Source organism: Ricinus communis, chromosome 1 (genome assembly GCF_019578655.1).
Source record: "Ricinus communis isolate WT05 ecotype wild-type chromosome 1, ASM1957865v1, whole genome shotgun sequence".
NCBI lineage: Eukaryota > Viridiplantae > Streptophyta > Magnoliopsida > Malpighiales > Euphorbiaceae > Ricinus > Ricinus communis.
In genome coordinates, this window is record NC_063256.1 from 33,407,051 (window position 1) to 33,430,880 (window position 23,830).

Sequence of the window (23,830 nt, forward strand, 5' to 3'; positions counted from 1 at the left end):
TCTATGGTAGAATTTTATGCAATTATCTATCACAATGTTGGAAATGAATTCCATCCTCTTATATCAGCTTTGAATTTGAAACATGAACCAGTTTCATTTCAAGAACTACATAGCTAATTACTAGCACATGAGAGCTTACTTCGTAGTATGACTGATGTTTCTCAAGCACATGTTACATATGATACAAATTCCAATTTTATTACTAGTCAAAATGCTGCAGCGTGATAAAAGACATTTGGTCCATCTTCTCAAAATTCTTTTCACAAGCCAAGGGTAACTTGTCAAATTTGTAGTTACCATAACCACACAGTCGATAAATTTCGATGAAGGTATAACCAAAGGCGCTTTAATAACTTTGTTCCACATGCTAACTTGGCATGGAATGATGGTTATAATGTTGGGTTCAACTATAATCATGCTTCGACTACTTTAACAAATATACAGCCGGCAATCCTCAATCCACAAACCAATTATATTGGATGGACACCTGATACTGGAGCAAGCCATCATATGACCCCAGATACTTCTGCTCTTCTCAATATGACTTCTTACAAGGGAATGGATTAAATACGGGCAGGAAATAGACAAGGTTTGAACATTGTGACCATGGGTAATGCATTATATCCATCACTTTTTAATTCTAATCTAAAGCTTTATAATGTTTTACACGTGCTTGCTCGTATAAAATCTCTATTATCTGCCCAAAAATTCACTACTGACAACTTATGCTTTTTTGAATTTTGGCCAGAAGACTAGGGAAATCCTATTTCAAGGACCGAGTGAAGATGGATTCTACTGCCTTCCACCACCACTGAAATGTGCTTTCACTAGTGGATCCATTTCTTTCAGTGATTGACATGCAAGATTGGGCACCCTTATGTCCAAACTATTTCTATAATAATTTCCAAAAATAATTTAGCTAGTTCTAGTTCTTTTAAATTAATGTTAACATGTCATGCGTGTAAGTTAGGTAAATTAGCAAGGGTACCACTAGCACCAATGGAATGCACTAGTACACATCCATTTGAGATTGTTTACTCAGATGTGTGAGGGCCTGCACCAATTTTATCTAATTTAGGATTTTCTTATTTTATTTTTTTTATTGATGATTTTACTCGATTTAGTTAGATTTATTTTCTCAAGAACAAAAGTCAAGTTTTTCATACGTTTAAAGAATTTGCATCTTTAGTCTTATGTCAATTTAATTGCAAAATTAGATCCTTTCACTCAGATTAGGGAGGTGAGTATAAAAATTAGACTCTTATTTTAAACAAAATGGCATTCTTCATCGTATTGCTTGTCCTACACGCATGAACAAAATGGATTTCTAAACGTGAAATAAGGCATGTCGTCGATACTGGTTTAACACTTTTAGCTCATGCTAGCATGCCTTTGAGATTTTGGCCGTATGCTTTTCAAACTAGTGTCCAATTAATTAATTATATGCCAAGTCGAATTATAAAAAATTCTAATCCTTTTCAATTGCTTTATAAAAAGTCTCCAAATTACACAAAACTAAAGATTTTTGGTTGTGCAGTATATCCTTAGTTAAGGCTGTACAATAAAAATAAATTTTCTTTTAGAATCCAAAGATGTGTTTATCTTGGTAATTCTCCTACGCACTATGGCCACTTGTGTTTAGATATTGAACATGATAGAGTATATATGAAGCTCAACATGTGCCATTTGATGAAAAGGTTTATTTAAATCACAAAATAAAAAGTTCATCTTGCCTATGGATTTTATTTCTCCACCGTGGCTTACAGTATTTACACCATCTCCATTCAGTCCTTATCCATCAGGTAATACTCTTAATTTTCCACATTCTCCTTTATCACCTAATCGATACACTCCTACTGCACTATAAACTCATAATAATATTATTCCTATATCGCCTAATTTGGTCCCACCATCACATACTTCAACTACATCTCATATTCCTAATAAAAGTTAAATAGTGCCTTACTTATTCTCACCTATTCAATTACCACATAACATAGGGCAGGTTACTTCTTCTTTATCATCTTCACCATCCTCTATGGATTTAAATCTAGTTGTTAATCTTACCCAATATGCACTACCATCTACTACTAATATTAGAATTCATCCCATGCAATTATGTCAATCAACTCTTACTAACAGACAAGCATACCTTGCTATTAATTTCTCTTCCCATATTGATTTCTTGCAAATTGAACCATACACTTTTTTACAAGATAGTAAATATCAAGTGTGGAATAATACAATGTCTGAGGAAATTAATGCTCTCCTTGGTAATTCTACTTGGACTTTGGTTTTAAGACCTTGTGATCCTAACATTGTAGGTAGCAAATGGATTTTTTGGATCAAGAGGAACTCAGATGGCAGCATTGGACAGTACAAAGCCCGTTTGGTGGCACAGGGTTACACTAAAAGATCTGGACTCAATTACAAGGAGACTTTCAGTCTTATAATAAAAGCCACTACTATCCGCACTATATTGGCGATCGCTGTCATGAAAAAAGGGCCAATGAGACAACTAGATATGTCAAATGCATTTCTTTATAGAGAACTTACAAAAAGAATATTCATGGCTCAACCTCCAGGTTTAATTAATCACTCAAAACTGGACTATGTTTGTCAACTAAGAAAATCTCTCTATGGGTTGAAACAAGCACCTAGGGCTTGGTTTCAACGCCTGAGTACATACTTATTGTTTTGGACTATTTAGGCTCCAAGAGTGATTATTTTCTATTCATTTATGCAAAGAGGCTGATGTTGTTTTTCTTCTTATTTATGTGGATTCAATATTAATCTAGTACTTGCTGTGATTGAGAAATTAAAGAAAGAATTTCCTATTCGAGACCTTGGTGATTTGCATTACTTCCTTGGTCTTGAGGTAAAGCGACAATCTAATAGCATTTTGGTGTCTCAACACAAGTATATATGTGACTTGTTGGATTGAAACAAGAATGGCCAATTCTAAAGCATGTCTTACACCTATTGCTACTAAGCCACCTCTAACTAAGAACCATGGTGAACCTATTACTTAAGCCGAAGACTAAAGGAAGTTTGTAGGGGCATTACAATATATTACCATCACAAGGCCAGATATGGCTTTTGGTGTCAACAAGCTTTGTTGATTCATGCATTCTTATAGTTCTGAGCATTGGGCAGCCTAGAAATGGCTACTCCAATACTTGCAAGGGCAAATGGTAGAGGTTTGATCTTTTCCAATAATTCAACCCTTGATTTATTATGCTATGCAGATAGTGATTGGGGTGGTGATATTGATGATCGTCGATTAATTAATGGTTATGAAATATTTCTTGACAAGTCTTTGATTTCTTTATTAGCTAAAAAGTAACCCATAATAGCATGTTCATCTACTGAAAGTGAGTATAAAGCCATTGCATATGCTACTGCTGAACTTATATGGCTACGATCCCTTCTTGGAGAGCTTGGTTTTCTTTATTCAGAGGTTGTTCTATATTATGACAGTGCTCGTGCAATCTACTTCACTTTCAATCCAGTCTTTCATGCCTGTACAAAATACATTGAATTGGATTTTAATTTTGTATTGGGAACAAGTGGATAATGGTTCTTTATTGGTTCAATTTGTCACTTCTCATTATCAACTAGCATATCTATTTACCAAGCCCTTGTCTATCATTAAATTCAAGTCTCTTTGTGCACAACTTCTTCTTAGTAATGATCATGGGCTTCCCGGGGGGGGGGGGAGGGTGAGGGAGGGGGGTGTGGGTAGGGTGTTAGGATATGATAATATGTCTTTCTTCTCATTTTTATTTTTTCTCAATTGTTGTAGATGATCACTCTTATAGTTAGATAAGGATATATCTTTAATACTTATCACTTACTCTTTGTAAGCCTATATATATGTAACTTGTATTTATCGTTAAATAAATCAAACACACCAAGTTTACGGGAGAACTCAACCTCGATGCAATCATCCTCATCAATAGGACGATGATGCTTTCCCATAGAAGAAGGTAGTAGAGAAGCTAGTGAACCAAAACCTCTTGATTGGTAGTGGCTAGAAGACCTAAGTTTGTTCTCACCAACTGACCAGGATTTTCCCTCAAAGTACTATCCTTGACAACAGAATTTGGGGGAGCAGAGGACAAAGTAGTAATTTCTTGCCTTTAATAAGTTTTACCTTCTTCAATTGCTTCAAATCAATCATTGCAAAAGAAGAAAATAAACGTTAAAAAAAGACAATTGGTCTGCAAAACAAAAGAAACTGAGTAAGTATACCTGGCGAGCTCGCACCTAGCTCATCTTCTTGTTTAGAATTGTCTAGTTCATTAAGAAATTGAAAAATCAAGGAAGAAAACAGGGAAAGGAACTCCTTTCTTCCTAACAGCCATTAAAAACCGTATATATTAAAAGCCTAAGGAGGGTGTATTTAATTAAGACTATTATAAACTTTTTTAAATGAATTATTTTTAAAGAGTTCTTGAATTTTTAATGACTTTTACAGAGTTCATGCTTTTATGAATTATTTTCACAGACTCTACTTAAAAATACTTTTATAGATATTGATAGATTTTTATTGATTTTTACAAACTATTATTTATCTAATATTTAATTATTTAAAAATGAATTTAATCATTTTACTTTTATTATTTTTTCATTTTTTTACGTTTACTTTAAACATTATTCTACATAATATTACATACAACTTCATATATAAGTAATAGATTTATTTCATTGTTGTATTAAATTCATACCCTTTTTAAATTTCTTATCTCATAACATAAACATTATTTTTTTTGTTAAGAGAATAATTATTTTTAAAAAGAAATTAACATATTATAATTTGTCTCCAATTAAACTACAAAATTCATTCATTATATTTTATTTATTACTTATTTAATAAATACTTAAACTAATAATAATTACGCTTACTAATAATTATAATATTTAAATGACAATTACGTTTACCAACAGAAAAAATTATCCAAATAATTTTCCTAATAAAACCTAGAAATCCATATATGGTGGGTTGTCTACTCAAAACAATTAATTAAATGCTTTATTTAAAATTCATATTTTTATAAGGGCCCTTTTAAAATTAAATTAAAAACTTTTAATTAATATTTTTATACGTGTGAGTACAAGAAAAATATTATTAATAAATAATATTTAGCTTCTAAAGTTTCATATAATTTCTTATATCTTTTAAGATGGAGAATATAGTAAAAAGAAATAAAGATAATAAAGGAGAATTAAAAAAAAAAAGAAATATAAATTTAAAAAAAGTCTATTGAAATCTTGAAGAAAAGTGAAAGAAATTTTGAGAATTTTTATTTATAACCATGCATAAGAAGCCATTAAAAGTATATAAAAATCGATGTCTATAAAAGTCAATACCTTTTTTAATACTTGCTTATTTTTAAAGACTTTATAAAAGTTATAATTGAATACCTCTTAATTTTTATAGATTATATTGAATACCCTATGACTTATATAGAGTTTTTTAAAGTTATTATTGAATATACTCTAACTTTCAAACTCCATCAAATTTCTTAAAAGTCTTAATTGAATACACCTTTCTAAGTAAACTAAAACATTAAGCACGTAATTTCTTAATTTATAAATTTATTTAACTAAAATCATATGTAACATATCCAAACAGATTATATTAAAATAAAAAAATAAAAAAACTAATAAAACACTAAAAAATATTTAATAATTAAATAGTTTATCTAATTTTTTAAATACAACATATTAGATAATTAAAAGTAATAAATTCAGTTATAAAATTTATATTATTCTGTATTAAATTTTAGAAAAATATTTTAAGTAAGGTATGAGTATATGTATATCCAATATAATTTTTTCGAGTATGAGTTACTCGTATCTATTATCTCATCGATTTAAATATTGTCAAATTTTACCGAATGGAATTCGAATGGATATACATAGATAGGGTATAAATTGTCATCTCTATTTATGAGATGAGGAATTATACAACAGGGAGTAAATATACTCTTCTACCCCTTATAAAAGGAAAAACTCACGAAATATATAAGGAGATACTTGAATTTAAGTGAGAAGTTAAAATAAAAATCACATGTGCTAAACTTCACCTATAGAAAAAATGAAAAAGAGAAAAAGAATTACCAACCAACATCTCTTTACAGAAGGAGAAGAGATGGATTTTGGGCCATATCCATTTCAGTCTAATTCATATATTCTATTCTTTTCCATTCTATCCCATGAATATGATCATTCACCTAATTGAGGAACAAACATTTTCGTATTTCTTCTTCTACATAAATAAAATTTAAAAATTAAAAATTAAAATTAAATTGCAAGAAAGAGAAGAAAGAGCCAATTCTTTTTGGATTTAATTAAACAAAACAAAACCCAACTGTAATAAGTTAATTGAAAACCGAAGCAGCAAATGCAAACCCAGCTACAGAAAGAGAACCCAAAAAACAAGAAGAAAAAAACAAGAAGAGAAGAATTGAATTCCCTCCTTTTGCTTTCTCAATTCCACCCTCTACCCACAATAATCCACATCTCTCTTTCTCTATTTTTCTCGAGTTTGAGAAAGTTAATTAAATATATATAATCGAACACGCCAAACCCATTTTGCATTTTTTCTCATTTTGCTGTGTATCATCATATGGTCTAATGGGATTCTCTTTTTGAACCAAATTCTGTTACCCAGAAGAAAAAGGAAAAGAAAGAAGAGAGAATCCCTTCAAATCACAACACCATGGAAGGTAATATAATGTTCCTTTCTCAATTGGGTCTGTAAATTTTGGCTGATTTGTGCTGTTACTTTATTTGTTCTCTTTGGTGTATATTTATTTATATGTACTGCATTGAGAGCTGAAAAGATTTGGTTTTTGATTTTGAATTGTTAGCATATGTAATTACAAAATAGTAAATTGGGTCTTTTTTTTTTGTTTTGTTTTTGTTTTGCATCAATCAGATGCGTTATATACAATATTAGAAACTTGTGACTGTTCGAATTCTGTATGAGTTTGTGTGTTTGGATGCTGAGAAAAAGCTGTGGAATTTGTCTTGGATATAGGATTTAGATTATTAGTTTTTCTGTAAGAAATATTGGTACATTTCGCCTTAAAGTTTTCAGGTCAACACCCTTTTAATAGTAATTGATGCACATCCGAATTCTCACGGTGCAACTATCCTCCTTTATGAAAATACATTTGTTGTTCCCTTCAAATATTCTCGGAATTTTGATAGAATTTATCATCTATAGAGTAGTAAATGATACAAGGGGCTAAAATGTAGCTTTGGCTGTGAAACATATGAAGAGTTGTTGGACATCTGTGCGAGCTGTAAAGTGAAGTTTAAAGTTTTGGAGCAATGGAATTGAGGACATGCAAACACTTTGAAAATCTGAACTTCCTCTTTCCTCTGGAGTTATCTTTTCCTTTTATGAATTAGAATGTTGCAGTAAAGGAGGATAAGATTGTGAATATGATATTAAGAAAAGGTTTCTTTTTTCATAGTCTGTTTTCAGGTGGACTTGCTTAACCAGAGTGGAACATCTCCTTGCGATAAGACTCTGTTGTTTGAGCTTTATTTTATTGGATGGGCAATGGTTTGGATATATTTAATTGACCAGCTGAATTGCTGGTTCAGACTCTTGTGGGCCATTTTGTGATGCAGGTTCACTGAAGGACACCTGATCACTGGATCATTTGAAAAATATTTTGACCCCTTTCTGGAGTCTTGAGTGTTGGCTTCACTCTACACCATTGGCTCTGGTGTTTGGATGGCATGCGGCATATTGGATTTGGTCCAGTAAGTGGATCAAACCGTCATGGAGACCTTATTTGTCGTAGTTGGAAGTGGTAAAGAAACAAGACAAAAGCACTTAAGATTAGGGTTTGAGCATGAAAGAATTTGATGTGTATTTATTCCGGTGTGAAATGTGTGAATTAATCTTATTTGAAGAAATATGGTAAAATTGGGTTTCTGCAGCTTATCCCAAGCCCCAAGTAAGCTACATTTAGGTTTCTTGATTCTCGCTATTCCACTTTATACACTAACAGGAGCCGGTCATTCTCCTGTGTGTCTGTGGTATTACCTTTGCCACATAAATGCTTATGTTTTCTATTGTATGACATATTTTGCACTCAGGCTCATGCAACAATTGGGTAACATATTATTTTCTGAAAGTCTTGATGTCGTCACTCATGTGTAGCTAACTGTTTTTCTTGTTTAATAAAGGTTTAGATTCAAATGAAATGCACTCTGAAGAGAATAGAGTTTCTTTTGAGAAAAATACCAAAAGAATTCTCAAGACGCCGGCCCAGATTATGGCTTTGGAGAAATTTTATAATGGTAGTTCTGCTTCTCTTACATTTTATTTTGTACATGCCAGTTATGTTAGTCATTATGTTCTTGAAAGGCAAATTTTTGGCTTTTTCTCCAGAGCACAATTATCCCACGGAGGAAATGAAGTCAGAAGTCGCAGAGAAGATAGGTTTAACCGAGAAGCAAGTATCTAGTTGGTTTTGCCACAGAAGGTTGAAAGACAAGAATAAGTCGAAGGATGAAACATATGGTAATGGGCGACAAGATAGGTCTAGTGGTATTATCCAGGATCGTGGGAGTGGTTTGCGGCAAGATTCCTGCGGTAGCACTAAGCAAGGTGATTATAGGAAAGTTGATCTGAAGGAAGTTGAAAGTCAGAGACTTTATGGCCATAATTTTCCTGCTGCTGACCTGACCTATGATCGCACAAGTAGATATACAGGGAATCTTAATGCCATGGATGATACATCCTCCGAAAGTAGCTCGTCCTTGCAAGAAAAGTTGTTTTCTCAGAGCGAGGATCTTTATGATATGAAAACTTCAGGATATGTAACACAAAATGGAGCTAATAGGCCATTTGTTCCCAAGGTTTCCAACAACATGGGATATAAACCATCAGGATATTTAAAAGTGAAAAATGAAATTGAAAATGCTGCCATTACTGCTGTCAAAAGGCAATTGGGCAAGCACTATAGGGAGGATGGTCCCCCACTAGGTGTTGAATTCCAAGCACTTCCTCCTGGTGCATTTTCATCCTCAAGTAGGGATCCAATAAATGGTATGATGTCATTACTTCAGGAACCTTTTTCTATATACTTCTATGTGTTATGCTGCAGCAGAAAGGGAATGCAGAACAACTGTTAAATTTTTTTTTTCTTTTACACTTCTCTTAGAATTTTTAATTTCTTACCTAGAATATGGAGTGACAATGTGGATATAGGCAAACAAATTTGACACTTACAAGTGTTTAATAATTAAGTGACTATATTTCATAAGCTGAGTAGAAAGAGACATTGTTATATGCAATGTTCTTAACATGTCTTCTCTGACAAGATTGGCTAAAGGTCCATGTTAAGCCCATTACAAATATGTGAAACTGGAAACACGTCTAGCATCTTCCAAGTCCAAGCTCCAAATTCTGATACTGAGCATTAATTTTTAGAATATCCTTAGCAACAGCTGGCATTTGAAAATGGCTTTGCAGTTTGAAGTGTGATAGGTGGGGTATTCTAGTTATAAAATTAATCTAAGTTGTTCACCTAAAATGTCTTTAGTCTGAGTTCCAACTTTTACCTTCTGCTGAATGCAACAATATTATGTTAAATAGAAGTTGCCTGTTTGTCCTGCAAGTAAGTTGCGCTTGTTTCTAAATTCATTTGAAGTTGTAAAAATTTTGATGTTTATGGATTTTCTAGATAAGTCGGATGTATTTTTCCAATATTCGTTTTAATTTTTTCTTCTATAGAAATATAATTTCATCTTTGAAATTTAAGTTGATGATCTGGATTTGACATTCAAGATCAGAGTTTAACATTTGACTTCTTTTAAATGACCATTTTCTGCAACTCTTCATGGTGGAAGTGTTGAGCCATTTTCTCCATTATTTACAAATTTGCTTGTAAATAATGGAGTTCATAAGCATGAACTTTTCTTAGGAGAAGTTGTTAATTTCTTTGCCTTTCTGTTTAATACCCTTGCAGGAGCTTTCTATGTTGGAGATCTTGCTAGGATCCATTCTCCTCCTGATATTTCCGGAATTCATAAGCAGTCGAGCACCAGCAATGTAAGTAAATTTCCTGATTCCTTCTATTGCTGTTTTCAGAGATCCAATGGAACTTGGACTATCTTGGGAGCATTTAAGGTGATGATGCATCAAAAAGAGCAGAAGGTTTGAGAGGGTTGACCTAAGAGAGATATTGATTATATAAAAAATCATGAAAAGAAACTAATTTGGGTCAAAATATTCTCCTCTGAGGCAATTTTTGCTCAAATGTGGAGTAATTCAGTTAAATGGTAAGGAATCATCTGATCAATTAAAGGAGTTCTTTACTGAACTAGCTGCAAATAGTAGAAGAATTCATCTTGCATAGAGGGACAGATCGTTGTCTATGTTCTATCTTTTGGCTAAAGTTTTTAAGTAATGAAAAAGTCATCACACAGAACAGTGTTCAAAGATGAGGCCACTAGCCATGTACCCATTGCTGTCCTGACTTTCATTCCATTGCTATGCTTTGCAGTCAATTGACACAAATAATGCCATGGTCCTTTTTAATAGCCCCCAGCTCTTTCATTTGCAACAGTATCACCTCTGCATTTTTAAATCTCTAACAAGGTGTTGAAATTTTTAAATCCCTCCAGCAAAATGAATTCCTGGGTTCTATTCCATCCCAATGTTGTCAAAGTCACATTCGGTGCTTGCTTAGGCATACTGGTGATTTGATTTCATCCAGGCCCTAGGTGACCCAATATGGTGATCTCTGTTACTTGATGCTCATTGGCTCAATTCACCTGTTACATATGAAGATTAACCATAAGCAGTGGTTTAGGAATCTATCCTCTTTGATTCTGTTAGGGAAACAGGCCCTCGACTTTTATACAGATGGAGAAAAAGAATAATACCATACACTGCAGAGATAAAACAGAAGAGTTTATGTTTATGGTTTTTTATTATTTGATGGTGATAATTCTGGATTTGAAGACAGTGTCAGTAAAGAAGGGAATGCCCAAAGACTTCAGTTTCAGTGACAGTACATGTCTGGGCAACTTGGAGAGTTGTGGAATCTACAAGTCGAAATATGGTAGATGTTGATGGAGATCAGAGCATCTTATGATTCTTCATGCTAGGAACTTGATTATACATGCATGTTTTGTTTATCCTCTTCACTTTCTATACATAATATATCATATTGGTGTTTTGCCAATTTTGATGTGTGCTTATACAAGTACCAACCTTACTTCTTTTTTTCTTTTTTTTTCTATAAATCTTAATTAAGCCTAGATCGTTAGCAAATAATAGACAAGTTACCTTTCACTTTCTATAGAAGTATTCCATCCTCGTCTGGATGTTATAGTTGATCCGAGTTACAACGATCACTAACAGGATGAGGTTGGTTTCTTCCCCAAGTGGTGCTTTAGGAGTTATGATTATGTCATCAATGCTCGAGTCCCTTACAAAGTTGTTTCATTTAAATCTTCTTTTTTATTTGATAAAATATTTAATCAGTGTGAACTTTGGGATTACGTTGCAGAGATATGAACTATATAGTTCTAAGATGAGTTCTCAGGATACATTTATGGATGGTGCGAATTGTAACCTTAAGAATACTTCTGATTCTCTAGACAAGAAATCTCATCACCAATTGAAACGGAAATCTACTTTCAATCATCCTGATTCTAGCCCTGGTGGGAAGTCTGCCATGGATAAGTTTGATGGTTTTGCTGCTGAAACTTCTATGCACAGCAGCAAAAGAAACTATAAGATGGGCTTTAAGCATAATGCTGAAGGCATAAGATCAGATATTGGTTCTAACCATCATTATCTTGATGGTGGTAAAGTTATCAGTGAACAGACAGGCCGTTGGTTGCATGACTATGGCAATGGCGGGCCTAAGATTGTCCAAGGAAATGATTTTATGTCTAAGCCAAATTTGATTCTTGGATCCAGCAAGTTTCATGATAAAGAGGAAAGAACACAATCTACAAGGCCGGCAAAGGTATTGTGATGCTTAATTGCTTTGCACCTTTCATTAATTATTTTTGCAAGTCAGAATTGTCATGTTAAAAGTGTTGGCTTGCTAGTTGGTATTTACTTGTACATTGAATATTTGCAGGAGGAGAAGCTTTTTGGAGAAATGAAGGGAACAAAAGAATATCGAGATTCAGTTAGGGGAATGAATCATCCAGCAAATGAAATGAAAGTGAGTTCGTGATGTGGTCAACTTAAGTCCCTATTTTGCATTTATATGCCTAAATCTATATGGCATGATACAAACATACTGTGCTTGCACACTTTTATTTTGAAACCTCTCCACTTGTCTTAATCTTGAAGGTTTCGAAGCGATTCAGAGATGAATTTTGTCAGCAAGAGTATGTGACAAAAGCATCATTTCCCAATATAGCCCGAAAGACAAATTCAAATAAAGGGTTGGTACAAACTGCTAAACTGGATTGTACTTTATGTGTATTTGCTACTATTTATTTTATTTCTATGCATGCGCATCTACTGCACTTCTTTCTGTCAGTCCCTTGTTGACTTTGATTAGTTGCAGAGCAAGATCTAAAATGGCTCGTGTATTCTCTCCCTTTGAGAAGAGTTGCATACTGCATCAGATCTTATGTTTGGCAAGAAAACTTAGGATTATCTTGTTAACAGTCATGTAGCATTGTTCTACATTATATCTGCACCTGTTGCAATTAGTATATTGTTAAGCCTAGAAACTTCATTTTTGTCTAATGAATTGGAGAAATCATGCAAATGTACTGTTTCACCCTCATATTGAACAGATAGCTGTATGCTGCTTCTCATGAGGCTATAGCAAATAGGGTTACTATGAGCATTGATACTGGGTCATTTAGTTGCATAATCATTTAAACCTTCATTTCTGCTTGTTTCTTCTGAAGAGGTGGGCTTTTCCTTGGGATTAGCAGCCTTGAGGTAATTGTTTGTAGTCATTTGTTTTTCACAGAACAAGTGTTCCAGAGTCCCTGCAACGCAGCCCTCTCTTTGGTGATGAGAGAAGAGTGGGAAAGAGATGTCACCATATTGAACCACATATTTTCCTACTACATACTATTTGGGAAACATGGGATTATCTAGAAAATGTGGCAGCATGTTCTATTTTTCTTGACGCTGCAAAATTTGTGAATGCTCAACACGCAAAAATTAGAGGTTACATTTCTTTGGAATTAGGTCTACCTCTTCATGAGTATTTTATCATTTTTTGGTGCTTAATGGTTAGCACCTAACTTTATTTTCATATAGATGATCCTGTTGTAAGACTTGGGACCTTTCCTCCTATTATATGTGCCAGAATCTGTTCAATAGACTTTCTAATGGTGTAGCATAATCATGGAGGATGACTAGGTTTATAGGTTTAGACATCTGGAATTGCATGGCGCGATTGCTTGTTGAGGAGAGTGTCATTTTTGGCTGAGATGCTGACCTCATATTGATCATTCTCTGAGCAATCTGTTGTTCGTTGCTCTCAGGGATGAGTTGATTAGCTTTTGTTTCAGCATAAAGAAGTTAGCAAAGTTGCAAATTGTTATTTCTTTTTCCCTTGTGCATAGTAATTTTTCTTGTCCCCTTAAATGTTAAACTAATGATATCTGCTAAAACCGTTCCTGTTTTATATGATTTGTAGTTCTGTCATGGAGAGGCCATCTAGTTTCAGCGAGGATGAAACTGCAGACACTAGTTCATCAGACTGAAGACCTGACCGTTGATAGATGGTAGAAAGGTAAAATGGGTTCCTGATATCACCTCCTAGGTAGATACATTTACCCATTTTTATGAGATAGAATCCTACAAGCTTTGTACAGTTGAAAGAGGTGTCTCATATGCTAACATGGAAACCTCTTCTGAAAGATGCTATCTGGAGTGAAGTTCTTATAGTTCACTATGGCAACCAATTCCTGTTGCCATTTTAGTGGTCAGCTGTGTATACTTTGTACAAATTCTTTGTCAGTATGCTATCTGATGAATGATGATTGTAAATCTAATTGATCAGGAGATGTTTCTGGACAGCATGCTAAAGTGCTCTCTATTTTGTAAAGGAAATGGTGAACAAACATTTATGTAGCCATTCTCAACACTTCGCATGCCTTCCCCCCTTTTTTTTTTTTTTTTTTTTTTTTTTTTTTTCCATTATCTCCAGATCATAGTAGCTATTTCTTGTCAATAGCTATCGTTTTTCATTTATAAATTAACCTTTAGATTGTAGAAATTATATATATATAGCATATTGTTTTTCATCTATAGATTAGCCTTTCGGTTAAAGAAATTACATATAATGGATATAATGTCATCAGGCAACCTTGTCAAACTATTTGTTCCTTTCCAAAGATGAAATTCAATAACTATAAATTCTTTTCTTTAGTCTCTGCCCTTCACTTTTTCTCAAGGAAGAATTCTCACAGCAAAAAGAAGTGGAATTTAAACAAACCAGCCAGCCAGCCAGCAATGGCAGTTTCACTTCCATAATCTACTTAAGTACGTATAGACATCCATATACTTGGAAGATTGTACTGTACATGCATAGAACCCTTTCTAAAACCTATACATGTAGGTGATTTTCAACATTAACTGCAGGGACAGTGATAAAAAATCAGTGAACAAGTTAATCATCAACTAATTAACATTTCCATATAACAATATTTCTTGTATAATTATCCAAATTAATCCAAATTACAGGCTAAAGAATTAAAGAAAACAGAATGAATCTCCTACTCATTTTCTACGTTAGGGTTTTGAAGATTAGTTTTTCTATGCATAGCTGATGACTGATACAGAGGTTGCCAAGCAATTTCCTACATCATAAACCATCAGTGGATTTGCATCTGGTGTCTGCACAAAGGACAAGTATTCTTCTTTTCTGCTAAGCACTGAGCAATACAAGAAGGATGAAACCTCTGCATGCAGTCCGTTGCCTTAGTTTCACAACCTTGCTTCATCTCCTCCAAACAGATTCCACACACCTCTCCATCTCCATCAACTACTACTACACTCTTTAGTCCCTTAAGCACAGGATATCCTTAGCATCTCTCGCCAATATCCTACCAAGTTGCACCATGAAACCGAGCTCCACTTACAGCAGCACCGCCTCATAGCTCCGATTTGTAGCCGTAGCCCGCCGACGAGCCAACCCTTGTTTTCCTGATCTTAAAATAGTGGGTTGGAGCAGGACATCAGAGTCGATATTTCCACGGCTGACTCTCTTCAGAGCTTACATCGTAGCAATAATGCGAAGCTCATGCTCATCATCCATGATAAGTACGTTTCTGGTTTAGTATTAAAAGAAATAAAGAAAGAAAGAAGACGAGGTTTTAGGTTCAGGACTAAGAAAGAATGCAGATTATGAGTGTGTTGATAATAGTTTTTGTGGTGCTGTGGTTTTATAGGCTCATTTTAGGTGGGTTGTTGACCATTGTTCAAGTGGTATCGTTTTCTCCATTATTTTCCTAAATCAGGTTAGCGATCAGTGGATTCTTCAATGATATTCATGTGGTGGCAGTGCTGCATTCGCTCATAATAAAACTCAGTGATCCCTATCACTCTTTAGTGTAGGTTAAAAACCTTCTAAAAATGGATGGTGGTTTTTCCTTTGAAGATTTTTCTTCTTTTTTCTTTTTTTTTAATACATTTTTTATTAATATAATAATTCAATAGATAAATAACGTATATTTATTAATTTTAAATAATTGAATATATAATATTAAAAAATATTAAAATAAAATTTATTATTAAATTTTTATATTATTGTTAAATTTTTAAATTTTAAATTTTTATTTTTATTTTGACTAAGCACTATTTGAATAATAAAAATACAAGTATTAAATAAAATAAATTAAAAATTAAAAAGTTTAGATAAAATAAAATTAAAAAAATTTAAAAATTAAAAATATGTTTCGCTAAATATAAAAAATATATACATATACTTATCTATTATTTATCCGTAAATAAACCTAATATAGGTAATAATAGCCTTTTTTTTTTTAAAAAAGAAATCAAATATCATTGGCAAGCGCAGAAACAAAGAACAGTTGACTGGTTAAAAAACCTTACTAGGAAGATTCAGTGGCACAAAACCTTGGCAAGGAAAAAGAGTGCTACTCAGTCTAATAAAACTCTCAGTCGTGACCATGGCAATCTGCCAATATAAGGTGACGAAGCCAACAAGGGCCCCTCAAGCCAAATTAAAGAACTACTACGAGCGCGGCCTTCACAAGCCAAAGCATGTGCAACGCCATTACATCTGCTAGATATGGCCTGAAAGTAGCGGACCTGAGTGATGGCAGTTAAGCTGTGAATATCAGAGATAATGTTATCGAGTTCGAATTGAATAGGGTCCTCCCTGATTAATTTAATCACATTGGAAGCATCAGACTCCACCTCAACACCCACCATACCACAATCATGGACTAGCTGCAAACCGGCCCGGATAGCTACCAGCTCCCATATCTCAGCAGATGGACAGTACATTTCGTGCATACAACAGGCAACAATACAATCACCTTGTCATCTCTAATAATAGCCACAATACCAATATTGCTCGAGTCTTGATCAAAAGCCACATCAGTGTTTTCTTTTCCAGATTTATGATCTTTAATTAAGCTTCCTAAAATGAATTAAAAAATTTATCATTTAATTTACTTTTAATGAAAATTATTAATTAAATTATTATTTTTAATAAGATAATATATTATTAATTTTCAAATATGAATGTATATTGAATTTAGAAATCTCAAGATCATCATAATTGTTGAACATTTTTTTGAATAATCAAGAGAATAATGAGAAAGAAAGAGGTTTATAAAGAGAATTAAAATTAGCAACAGAAAGAATTTGTCACTAAAAGTATAAGTAAAAAAAAAAAGGTAGAAATAGCGACAGATTAATTAATGACGGGAAAAATAAAAATAACGGAAAATCATTTTAATATTAGCGGTGTGGAAATCTCCATCGCTAAATTAGAAACACTCTTTTTGTCTCTTGAAACTTTGTTACTCATCTTTATGGAATATCTTTCCATTCCCAATCCATTGGTATTTCCTTGTTAGAATCATAGCAAAAGATTTATTGCTAAATTTCGCAACGAAATAGCTAATGTAACTTATTTTTTCTGAAGAATATAAATATTTTATTCGATGAGATAAATAGTAAATTTTGATCATAAGAGATAAAAAATTAACAATAATAAACAGAAAATACATATAATAAGAAATAGAATTTCTCATATTAATTACCAGCTTGTATTCGGTGACTTTGTAAGACCAGAAATCGACTCTAGAATTGTCTTTAAAATGAATTCAATTGAATAAAAATCAAGATAAATCTCTTATTCATTTTCACTCTCGAAAGATGAGGATCTAGCACTAGAAAGGAATTTAAGACTCTGCTAAACAAAGATTCATGAATCTTCATACAAGAAAGATAAAAAGAATACACCATAACTAGTGATTCTATATACCGATCTTATTATTGGAAAAATACAAACATAAAACATAAAACATAAAACATAAATATTAAAAAGATTGGTGGAATAGAAATAAAAAAAAAAAAGAGATATGAAAGAAAAATAAAAGAGGAGAAAAGGCAAGAGAGAAAGAAAGATAAAAAAAAAAAAAAAGGAGAGCCACCGTCAACAACGAAAACCGTTCGCGGCGGCCTTAAATCTTAAAAGAAGATTTAGGGTTTTTTAAGAGGTTCGAGGGAGAGAGAGAGAGAGAGAGGATCTTTCAATTGCTCCAAAGAGTTTTTTTAGTTATGTAACTTGTCTATCACTAAGTTTTGCCATTATTTCATGACTATTTTATTTTTAAATTACAATAATTTTCATAATACTTATTTCTACTGCCATGACTACGGGATGGAATGGCCATTATGTCTTGTTTGAAACCTTATTTTTCACTGAAATTGAAATATTTAACTTGTATTAATTATTTCTCTTTAATTGCGACCTTTATTTTCTGGTGAAATTCTCATACTTATTTTCATTCTTATAGAATGACAGATTCTAGATCCTAAAATCTCACTCCATTAATTCAGTTTTAATAAAAAAAAGTCTTTAAATTCTAAAATTTCATTCTATTGACTCAGTTTTAACAAAAAAAGTATACTATGTTTTTTTACAAAAATACTATTGAATTCTTATTTCTTTTTATAATTGTACTAATGTGACTTGAAACATAGATCATGTTTAGGAGGTGAAATGAATTGAGTCGAGTCGAAATATTATCATACTAAAGTTTAACGTGTTTTAAAAATTTGAAATTTAATTCAAACTCAGTTAAATTTTATTTTTTTACCTAGAACTTGACAGTATATTAAAATATTTAAGCTCGACTTGAATATCCTGTAAAAAATAACAAGGTCTATGCTGTAATTTAGATTGGACAATTAGACGTATAAAACATACTAATAACTTTTTTGTAGATTACATTACAAATACAAATAAACTTAAAGTGGCTGACGTTATCTTATATTTCAGGGATTGCATTAGTAATTTTAAAAGTGCAAGGATGCATGTGTATGACAGGATAAATCTTAGGGATGTAAGAGTAAATATTCTTTTCAGAAAAAGAACTAATAAAAGAACTTGCGGACAACCGACCTTCTGTACGCGTATTGTTCGTTTCCGATCAGAACAAGGAAAAGAAAAAGAAACGAAAACTCTATAAATTTCGATGTTTAGGGTTCTTTTTTAAGCAGAAATTTGAACAGACCTTTTGTTAATTTTGCTGCGATTTATAGTTTTTATTGTAAACTCAGCTCTCTTATAGTATCAATCACTCGATCAGTGTTCTGTTATTACTGTTATAATCCATACTACTGAAATGGGAATATATTACAAATTTGCGAGTGCTAAAGATTTTAGTGTGATCCCAATTGATGGTTCTGCTGTCTCTGTTGCCGCATTCAAACGAGCAATCTTTGAATCCAAATATAAATCTAAAAAGAAGTCTGATTCTAATGGATTGTGTTTGGATACTGATTTAGATTTTATAGTCGTTAATGCTCAAACTAATGAACAATACGATGATGATTCAATGTTAATTGCTAATCATAGTAGCCTGTTGCTTCGCCGTGTTCCTGGAACTCGGCGTCGCAAACCCATTGATACTAGCACTATAGTGTTTCTTGAACAGCAGATACCCATGAGTTCTTTATCCAGGAATACCACTGCAGCTAATGGTACCCATTCTGTTTCTGGGTCATCATCTACAAGTACTGTAACTTCAGAATCTAGTCAAGACTCTGGATTTTATTCTTATGATCAGACAATTCCTGGGCTTGATGAGGATAGCAAGATTAAGGCTTTAGTCAATACTCCAGCCCTTGGCTGTCAGTTTTCGAGTTATAGAAGAATGGGTGCTGGAATATTAGAGAAGAAAACACCTCCGGAGGGCTATTTTTGTCGCAGATGTCATGTTCCAGGCCATTTTATACAACACTGCCCAACTAATTCTTATCCTAATTATGATTTCAAAAGAAAGAAGACTGCGTTTGCAGCTGCTTTTTTACAACAAAATGAGGCTGCTTTTGATAAGCAATTTGAATGCCTAACTTCAAAGAGATCACAAGGGTCTTCAAGCGATGTTCCACCAGAACTCCTCTGCACTTTGTGCAAGCAAGTGATGAAAGATGCTTCATTGACTAGCAAATGCTGTTTCAATAGCTTTTGTGATAGGTGTATTAGGGATCATTTGATAAACTCTAAGTTGAAATGTGTATGCGGAGCAACACAAGTACTTACAGATTCTCTTATTCCTAACATCACACTTAGAGGTACGATTAACCGAATTTTGGAGGTCGGTGTTCATGGTAAAAGTAGCAGTGCTGAAAATTCAACATCCAAGGTATCTTCAACTGTACTGTCCGCTGCTGAATTATCTGTGAAAGATCAGATATCATCACTTGATTATGCAGAAGATACGGGAAATAAGAGGAAGCCTGTTGATGCTCCAAACTCTATCGCTAAGAAAGCCAGAACTGCAATCGGGTCAATGGAATTGGAGGAGGTAACATCACAAGGAAGTGTGCAAGCAGCAGCAGGAGTGCATCAGAAGACGGTCGCAGTCGAGGAAGTGGCGCAGGAAAATGCGGTTGCGGTGAAGAAGAAAGTGCAGCAAAAGATGGTTTCTGGTGAGAAAGGAAAGAAAAAGAAAGACAGGAGAAGTAGTGAAGATGTTGAAGTTGGAAGCTATATGATTCCAGATGCGTTCTGTGCATATAATCCATATCCTTATTGGGCTGGCATGCAAGCTGGGATGGAGGGATTTTATTATGGTGGTGGCATGCCTTATGGCTCTTATGGGATGCAACTTGGAGGTAATGCTTCATGAGTTAAGTAAACAGAAACAATTTCAATAATGAGAAGATTATGTAAATTTGAATAGATATAGTTTTGTCTAAACTTAGACTGGAATGTCTTGTAGATTCTACTCACTTTTTTTCAATGAAATCTCAGATTTTATTCCAAATGGCTTGCACTATATTTGTGTTGTTTCTTTTATTACATGTTTATAGCATTTGCAAAGCGCTAGACGTTAATAGGAGGATGATGGTTTCACCACTTATCATTAACATTCCATTCCACATGCTAGAGCAACCACAATGAAATTGAGACTAAACAAGTGGAGAAGAGCATACAGATCAGACAAACTTCAAACACTCATTAATTGTGTAATTGTGATTAACTGTCTGCAAAAATGGGCACCAAAGTGCCAATCTGACAAAGCCCATCTGCATTGGCTAATATAATTTAGAAACTCAATTCCTGAAATTCATGGCTACTGTTGATTTTGAAGGATCAAGTTTACATTATACAATAGACCAGACGTTTTCTTTGTGTCTCTAATCTCGACTCTAATTCTTGTAGTTTCCAACGGATCATTATTGATTATTTTATATTGACTGAAACTTGATCTGGATTTCTTTCCTTTCTTTTTTCTTGTTGCTGCCCCAATTTTTATTTTCATGATTGTTTTACTAGATTTATTAGTAATGGGCATTCAATTGGCTTGCTAAGTTTCAATGATACGTTGTCAAGTGATAAAACCAAGTTACTGAATGTACGAAAATAGTGGTACCATTATTTAGCAATTTCTTTATCTTCGCCAAGTGTTAAGCAGTTCTTTTTGCCCCAGCTTCTGCATACTTGTGTTTGAACTTTTCTAGTTTGCTTGTACCTGGTTAATCATTTTCATTTCCCCTTGCAACTGTCCATTCTTCAGAGCAATTTGGTGATTTTATCAGTTTTTGTCTTATTGAGATTATGGAAGGCTATGAATGATAAATGTTTCAGAAGTACTGATTGGAGCAGCAATAAAATTATGAAGAAGGCCTTAGAGCAGTTCCAAGATTTTCTGCTATCAGAGAAAATGAGCTTCCCACATATACCTTGGAGCAGGGCCATCTTCTTCTCCCCTTACTGAGAATTGGGCCCCTTCTCCAAGGGGACATTATGAGTTTAACTGTGATGGTGCTGTGAATGTGAGTAATGGGATGGGTAGTGTTGGAGTAATGGCTGAACTCACTTGGAATCTGCCATTGCTTGTGCAGCAGAGAGCAGTGTCCTGGCATTCCCAACCCTTCAATCTTTGAGCTGCCAGCAATTAGACGAGGTTGCTTGTGGGCACTGTTTCGTTTATAATGGGTCCAAAGTTTGGTTTTGAATTGTTTCCCGCTATGTAAAAATAAATTGTCAACTGATGGTACCTGCTAATCTTTACTGTTTTATTATAATTTGTAGTTCATCAAACTGACGAGCTCACATTTGGTAGATGATAGAGAGGTAAAATGTGATCCTGATATCACCTCCTAGGTAGATACACTGTTGACCCTTTTTATTATAGAAATTCTACAAGTTTTTTCTTTTACCAGTAGAAAGGTAAAATGTGTCCTGATGTTACCTCCTAAGTAGATACATCATTTACTTTTTTTATTGTAGAAATTCTTCAAGTTTTCTACTGTCGAAAGAGGACCATTTACAAACATAGAATCTCTTATGCTCTCGGATGAATAATAGTTATTTCTTTTTACTATAGCTACACCTATTATTTGTATCTGGATTGATTATTGTCAAAGTATCTTGTCCTTTGAAAGCTTTTAGTAGAATATTGATTTCTTCCCTTTTTTTCTTTTTTTTTTTCCCTCACTTAAATCTTTCTTTTCTCTAAATAGTAAGGCAGCTCTGCATTATGGAAGAATTCTCACAGCAAAAGGAAGTGGAACTGAATCTACACCTGCATGCCATGGCAGTTTAACTTACATAACCTACGTTGTATTCTACATGAATAGATTTCCCTTCTTAAAATACACACATATATATATATAGATTATGTATTTGTTCAACTTTATTAACCATCTTCAACATCAACGAGATAAGAGAGGAAAATTTAAAAAATATATATAATATATTTTTCTTTCCATTTGATAATATTCTCGTACAGATAATATTCAAAATAACCCAAATCACAGATTAAAAACTTAATAAATCTCCTACACATTTTCTACATTAGGGTTTTGAAGATCAGTGAATTTGCATCTGGTGTCTGCACAAAGGACAAGTATTCTTCTTTCTGCTAAGCCACTGAAAAATACAAGAAGGATGAAACCTATGCTTGCAGTCCATAGCCTTAGTTTCACAACCTTGCTTCATCTCCTCCAAACAGATTCCACACACCTCTCCATCTCCATCAACTACTACTATAGTCTTTAGTCCCTTAAGCACAGGATCATCCTTAGCATCTCTCGCCAATATTCTTCTAAGTTGCACCATGAAACCGAGCTCCACTTCCTGCATCACCTCCTCGAAACTCCGCTTTGTCTCCCTGGCCAACGAACTTGCCAAGGCAAGCTTTCTTGCTTTTACTATGGCGGGTCTTTGCAGCACGGCGGCGTTGGTATTCCCTTGGCTGATTTTGTGTAGATACTGTGCTTGGAACATAGCAATAATCCCAAGCTCAGTCTCAAGCTCATCCCGATCAATGGGTGTTGGAGTAGACATCGCGGAAATAAATCTTTTTTCCTGAGGGTTAAGATAATTAGAAGAAAAAGAAGAAGAAGAAGAAGAAGAAGAAGATCATGATTATGTCTGAACTCTTTGATGGCTTTGTATTTGCGGGGGTTTCTAAGGTTAAGTGGGCTTTCTTCTGAATAATAAGAACAGTCCGAAGCTAAAAAGGACATCTTTTTGACCGACGTGTTGACGTTAGTCCAAAACACACGTTTTCAATTCACCTCATGCTTTCCAGGAACTATCAGGATTTGTCTTAATAAGCTTTTTCCTTTTTCTTTTTATAATTTATTTTTTAATTTTTGAAAATTACTAGAAAATTCAGCCTTTTTCTTAATTTCTTCTTAAAATCACAGGAAATACAAAAATTAAGAAAATATGTCAAACGAGGTTGACATCAATTAGTAGTGGCTTTGGTGCATCCAACATCTACTCAAAATAAAGTTTTCTTGACAGAAGCGGAAGGAGCTCCTCTAACAGCTCATGAAGAACAGAGACACCCATGTCAACTTCAGAGGTCTTCTTTGTTAGCCAATCAACACATTTGGCCTCACGGAAAATATGATTAAGTTGCACTTGCCAGTTATTGCTCAACAGAAGACGAGTAGCAGCATCGATACTACAAACAACAGTAGTTTCAACAGGGGGGATAATTAACAGACCGCCTCTTTAGAATCAGATTCAACTTGAAAGAAATCATCCGTGTTTTTTGCATTGATTTTGTATCATAATATACAAGTGTTTAATGCTAATCATAAGGCTATAATCTAGGCTATAAATAAGGTAACTAC

General features: G+C 33.7%; 3 protein-coding genes across 4 annotated transcripts; 2 read left to right on the forward strand and 1 right to left on the reverse strand.

The window, feature by feature from the left end:
• The first annotated feature begins 6,249 nt into the window (after window positions 1-6,249).
• On the forward strand, window positions 6,250-14,114 carry LOC8271518 (homeobox-DDT domain protein RLT1). Of its 2 annotated transcripts, none has more exons than XM_048376218.1 (8): window positions 6,250-6,734; window positions 8,215-8,328; window positions 8,420-9,079; window positions 10,002-10,084; window positions 11,550-12,014; window positions 12,132-12,218; window positions 12,350-12,448; window positions 13,665-14,114. In XM_048376218.1, the coding sequence occupies exons 1-8, from the start codon at window positions 6,728-6,730 to the stop codon at window positions 13,686-13,688; spliced, it is 1,539 nt and encodes a 512-aa protein (XP_048232175.1). In that variant the 5' UTR covers window positions 6,250-6,727; the 3' UTR covers window positions 13,689-14,114. The 2 variants fall into 2 exon arrangements, with proteins under 2 accessions (XP_048232175.1, XP_015579590.1); XM_015724104.3 differs by having other exon boundaries at window positions 6,254-6,734; window positions 12,350-12,444.
• Window positions 14,115-18,855: 4,741 nt separating this feature from the next.
• Window positions 18,856-21,625, forward strand: LOC8271521 (E3 ubiquitin ligase PQT3-like). The gene is made up of 2 exons (XM_048373496.1): window positions 18,856-20,350; window positions 21,432-21,625. Exons 1-2 carry the CDS (start codon window positions 18,856-18,858, stop codon window positions 21,623-21,625), a joined length of 1,689 nt encoding a protein of 562 aa, XP_048229453.1.
• Window positions 21,626-22,553: 928 nt separating this feature from the next.
• On the reverse strand, window positions 22,554-23,030 carry LOC8271522 (E3 ubiquitin-protein ligase RNF167). Its single transcript, XM_002527004.2, has one exon. The coding sequence runs from the start codon at window positions 23,028-23,030 to the stop codon at window positions 22,554-22,556; it is 477 nt and encodes a 158-aa protein (XP_002527050.2).
• Window positions 23,031-23,830: the final 800 nt, after the last annotated feature.

Bases quoted from the DNA above. Each gene is read 5' to 3' on its own strand.
- LOC8271518 (XM_015724104.3), top strand. The intron at 9,080-10,001 runs GTATGATGTCAT...ATACCCTTGCAG, and splicing joins AAGTAGGGATCCAATAAATG to GAGCTTTCTATGTTGGAGAT. The intron at 10,085-11,549 runs GTAAGTAAATTT...ATTACGTTGCAG, and splicing joins AGCAGTCGAGCACCAGCAAT to AGATATGAACTATATAGTTC.
- LOC8271522 (XM_002527004.2), bottom strand. From the start codon at position 23,030: ATGTCTACTCCAACACCCATTGATCGGGATGAGCTTGAGACTGAGCTT.
- LOC8271521 (XM_048373496.1), top strand. From the start codon at position 18,856: ATGGGAATATATTACAAATTTGCGAGTGCTAAAGATTTTAGTGTGATC. The intron at 20,351-21,431 runs GTAATGCTTCAT...ACCTTGGAGCAG, and splicing joins TTATGGGATGCAACTTGGAG to GGCCATCTTCTTCTCCCCTT.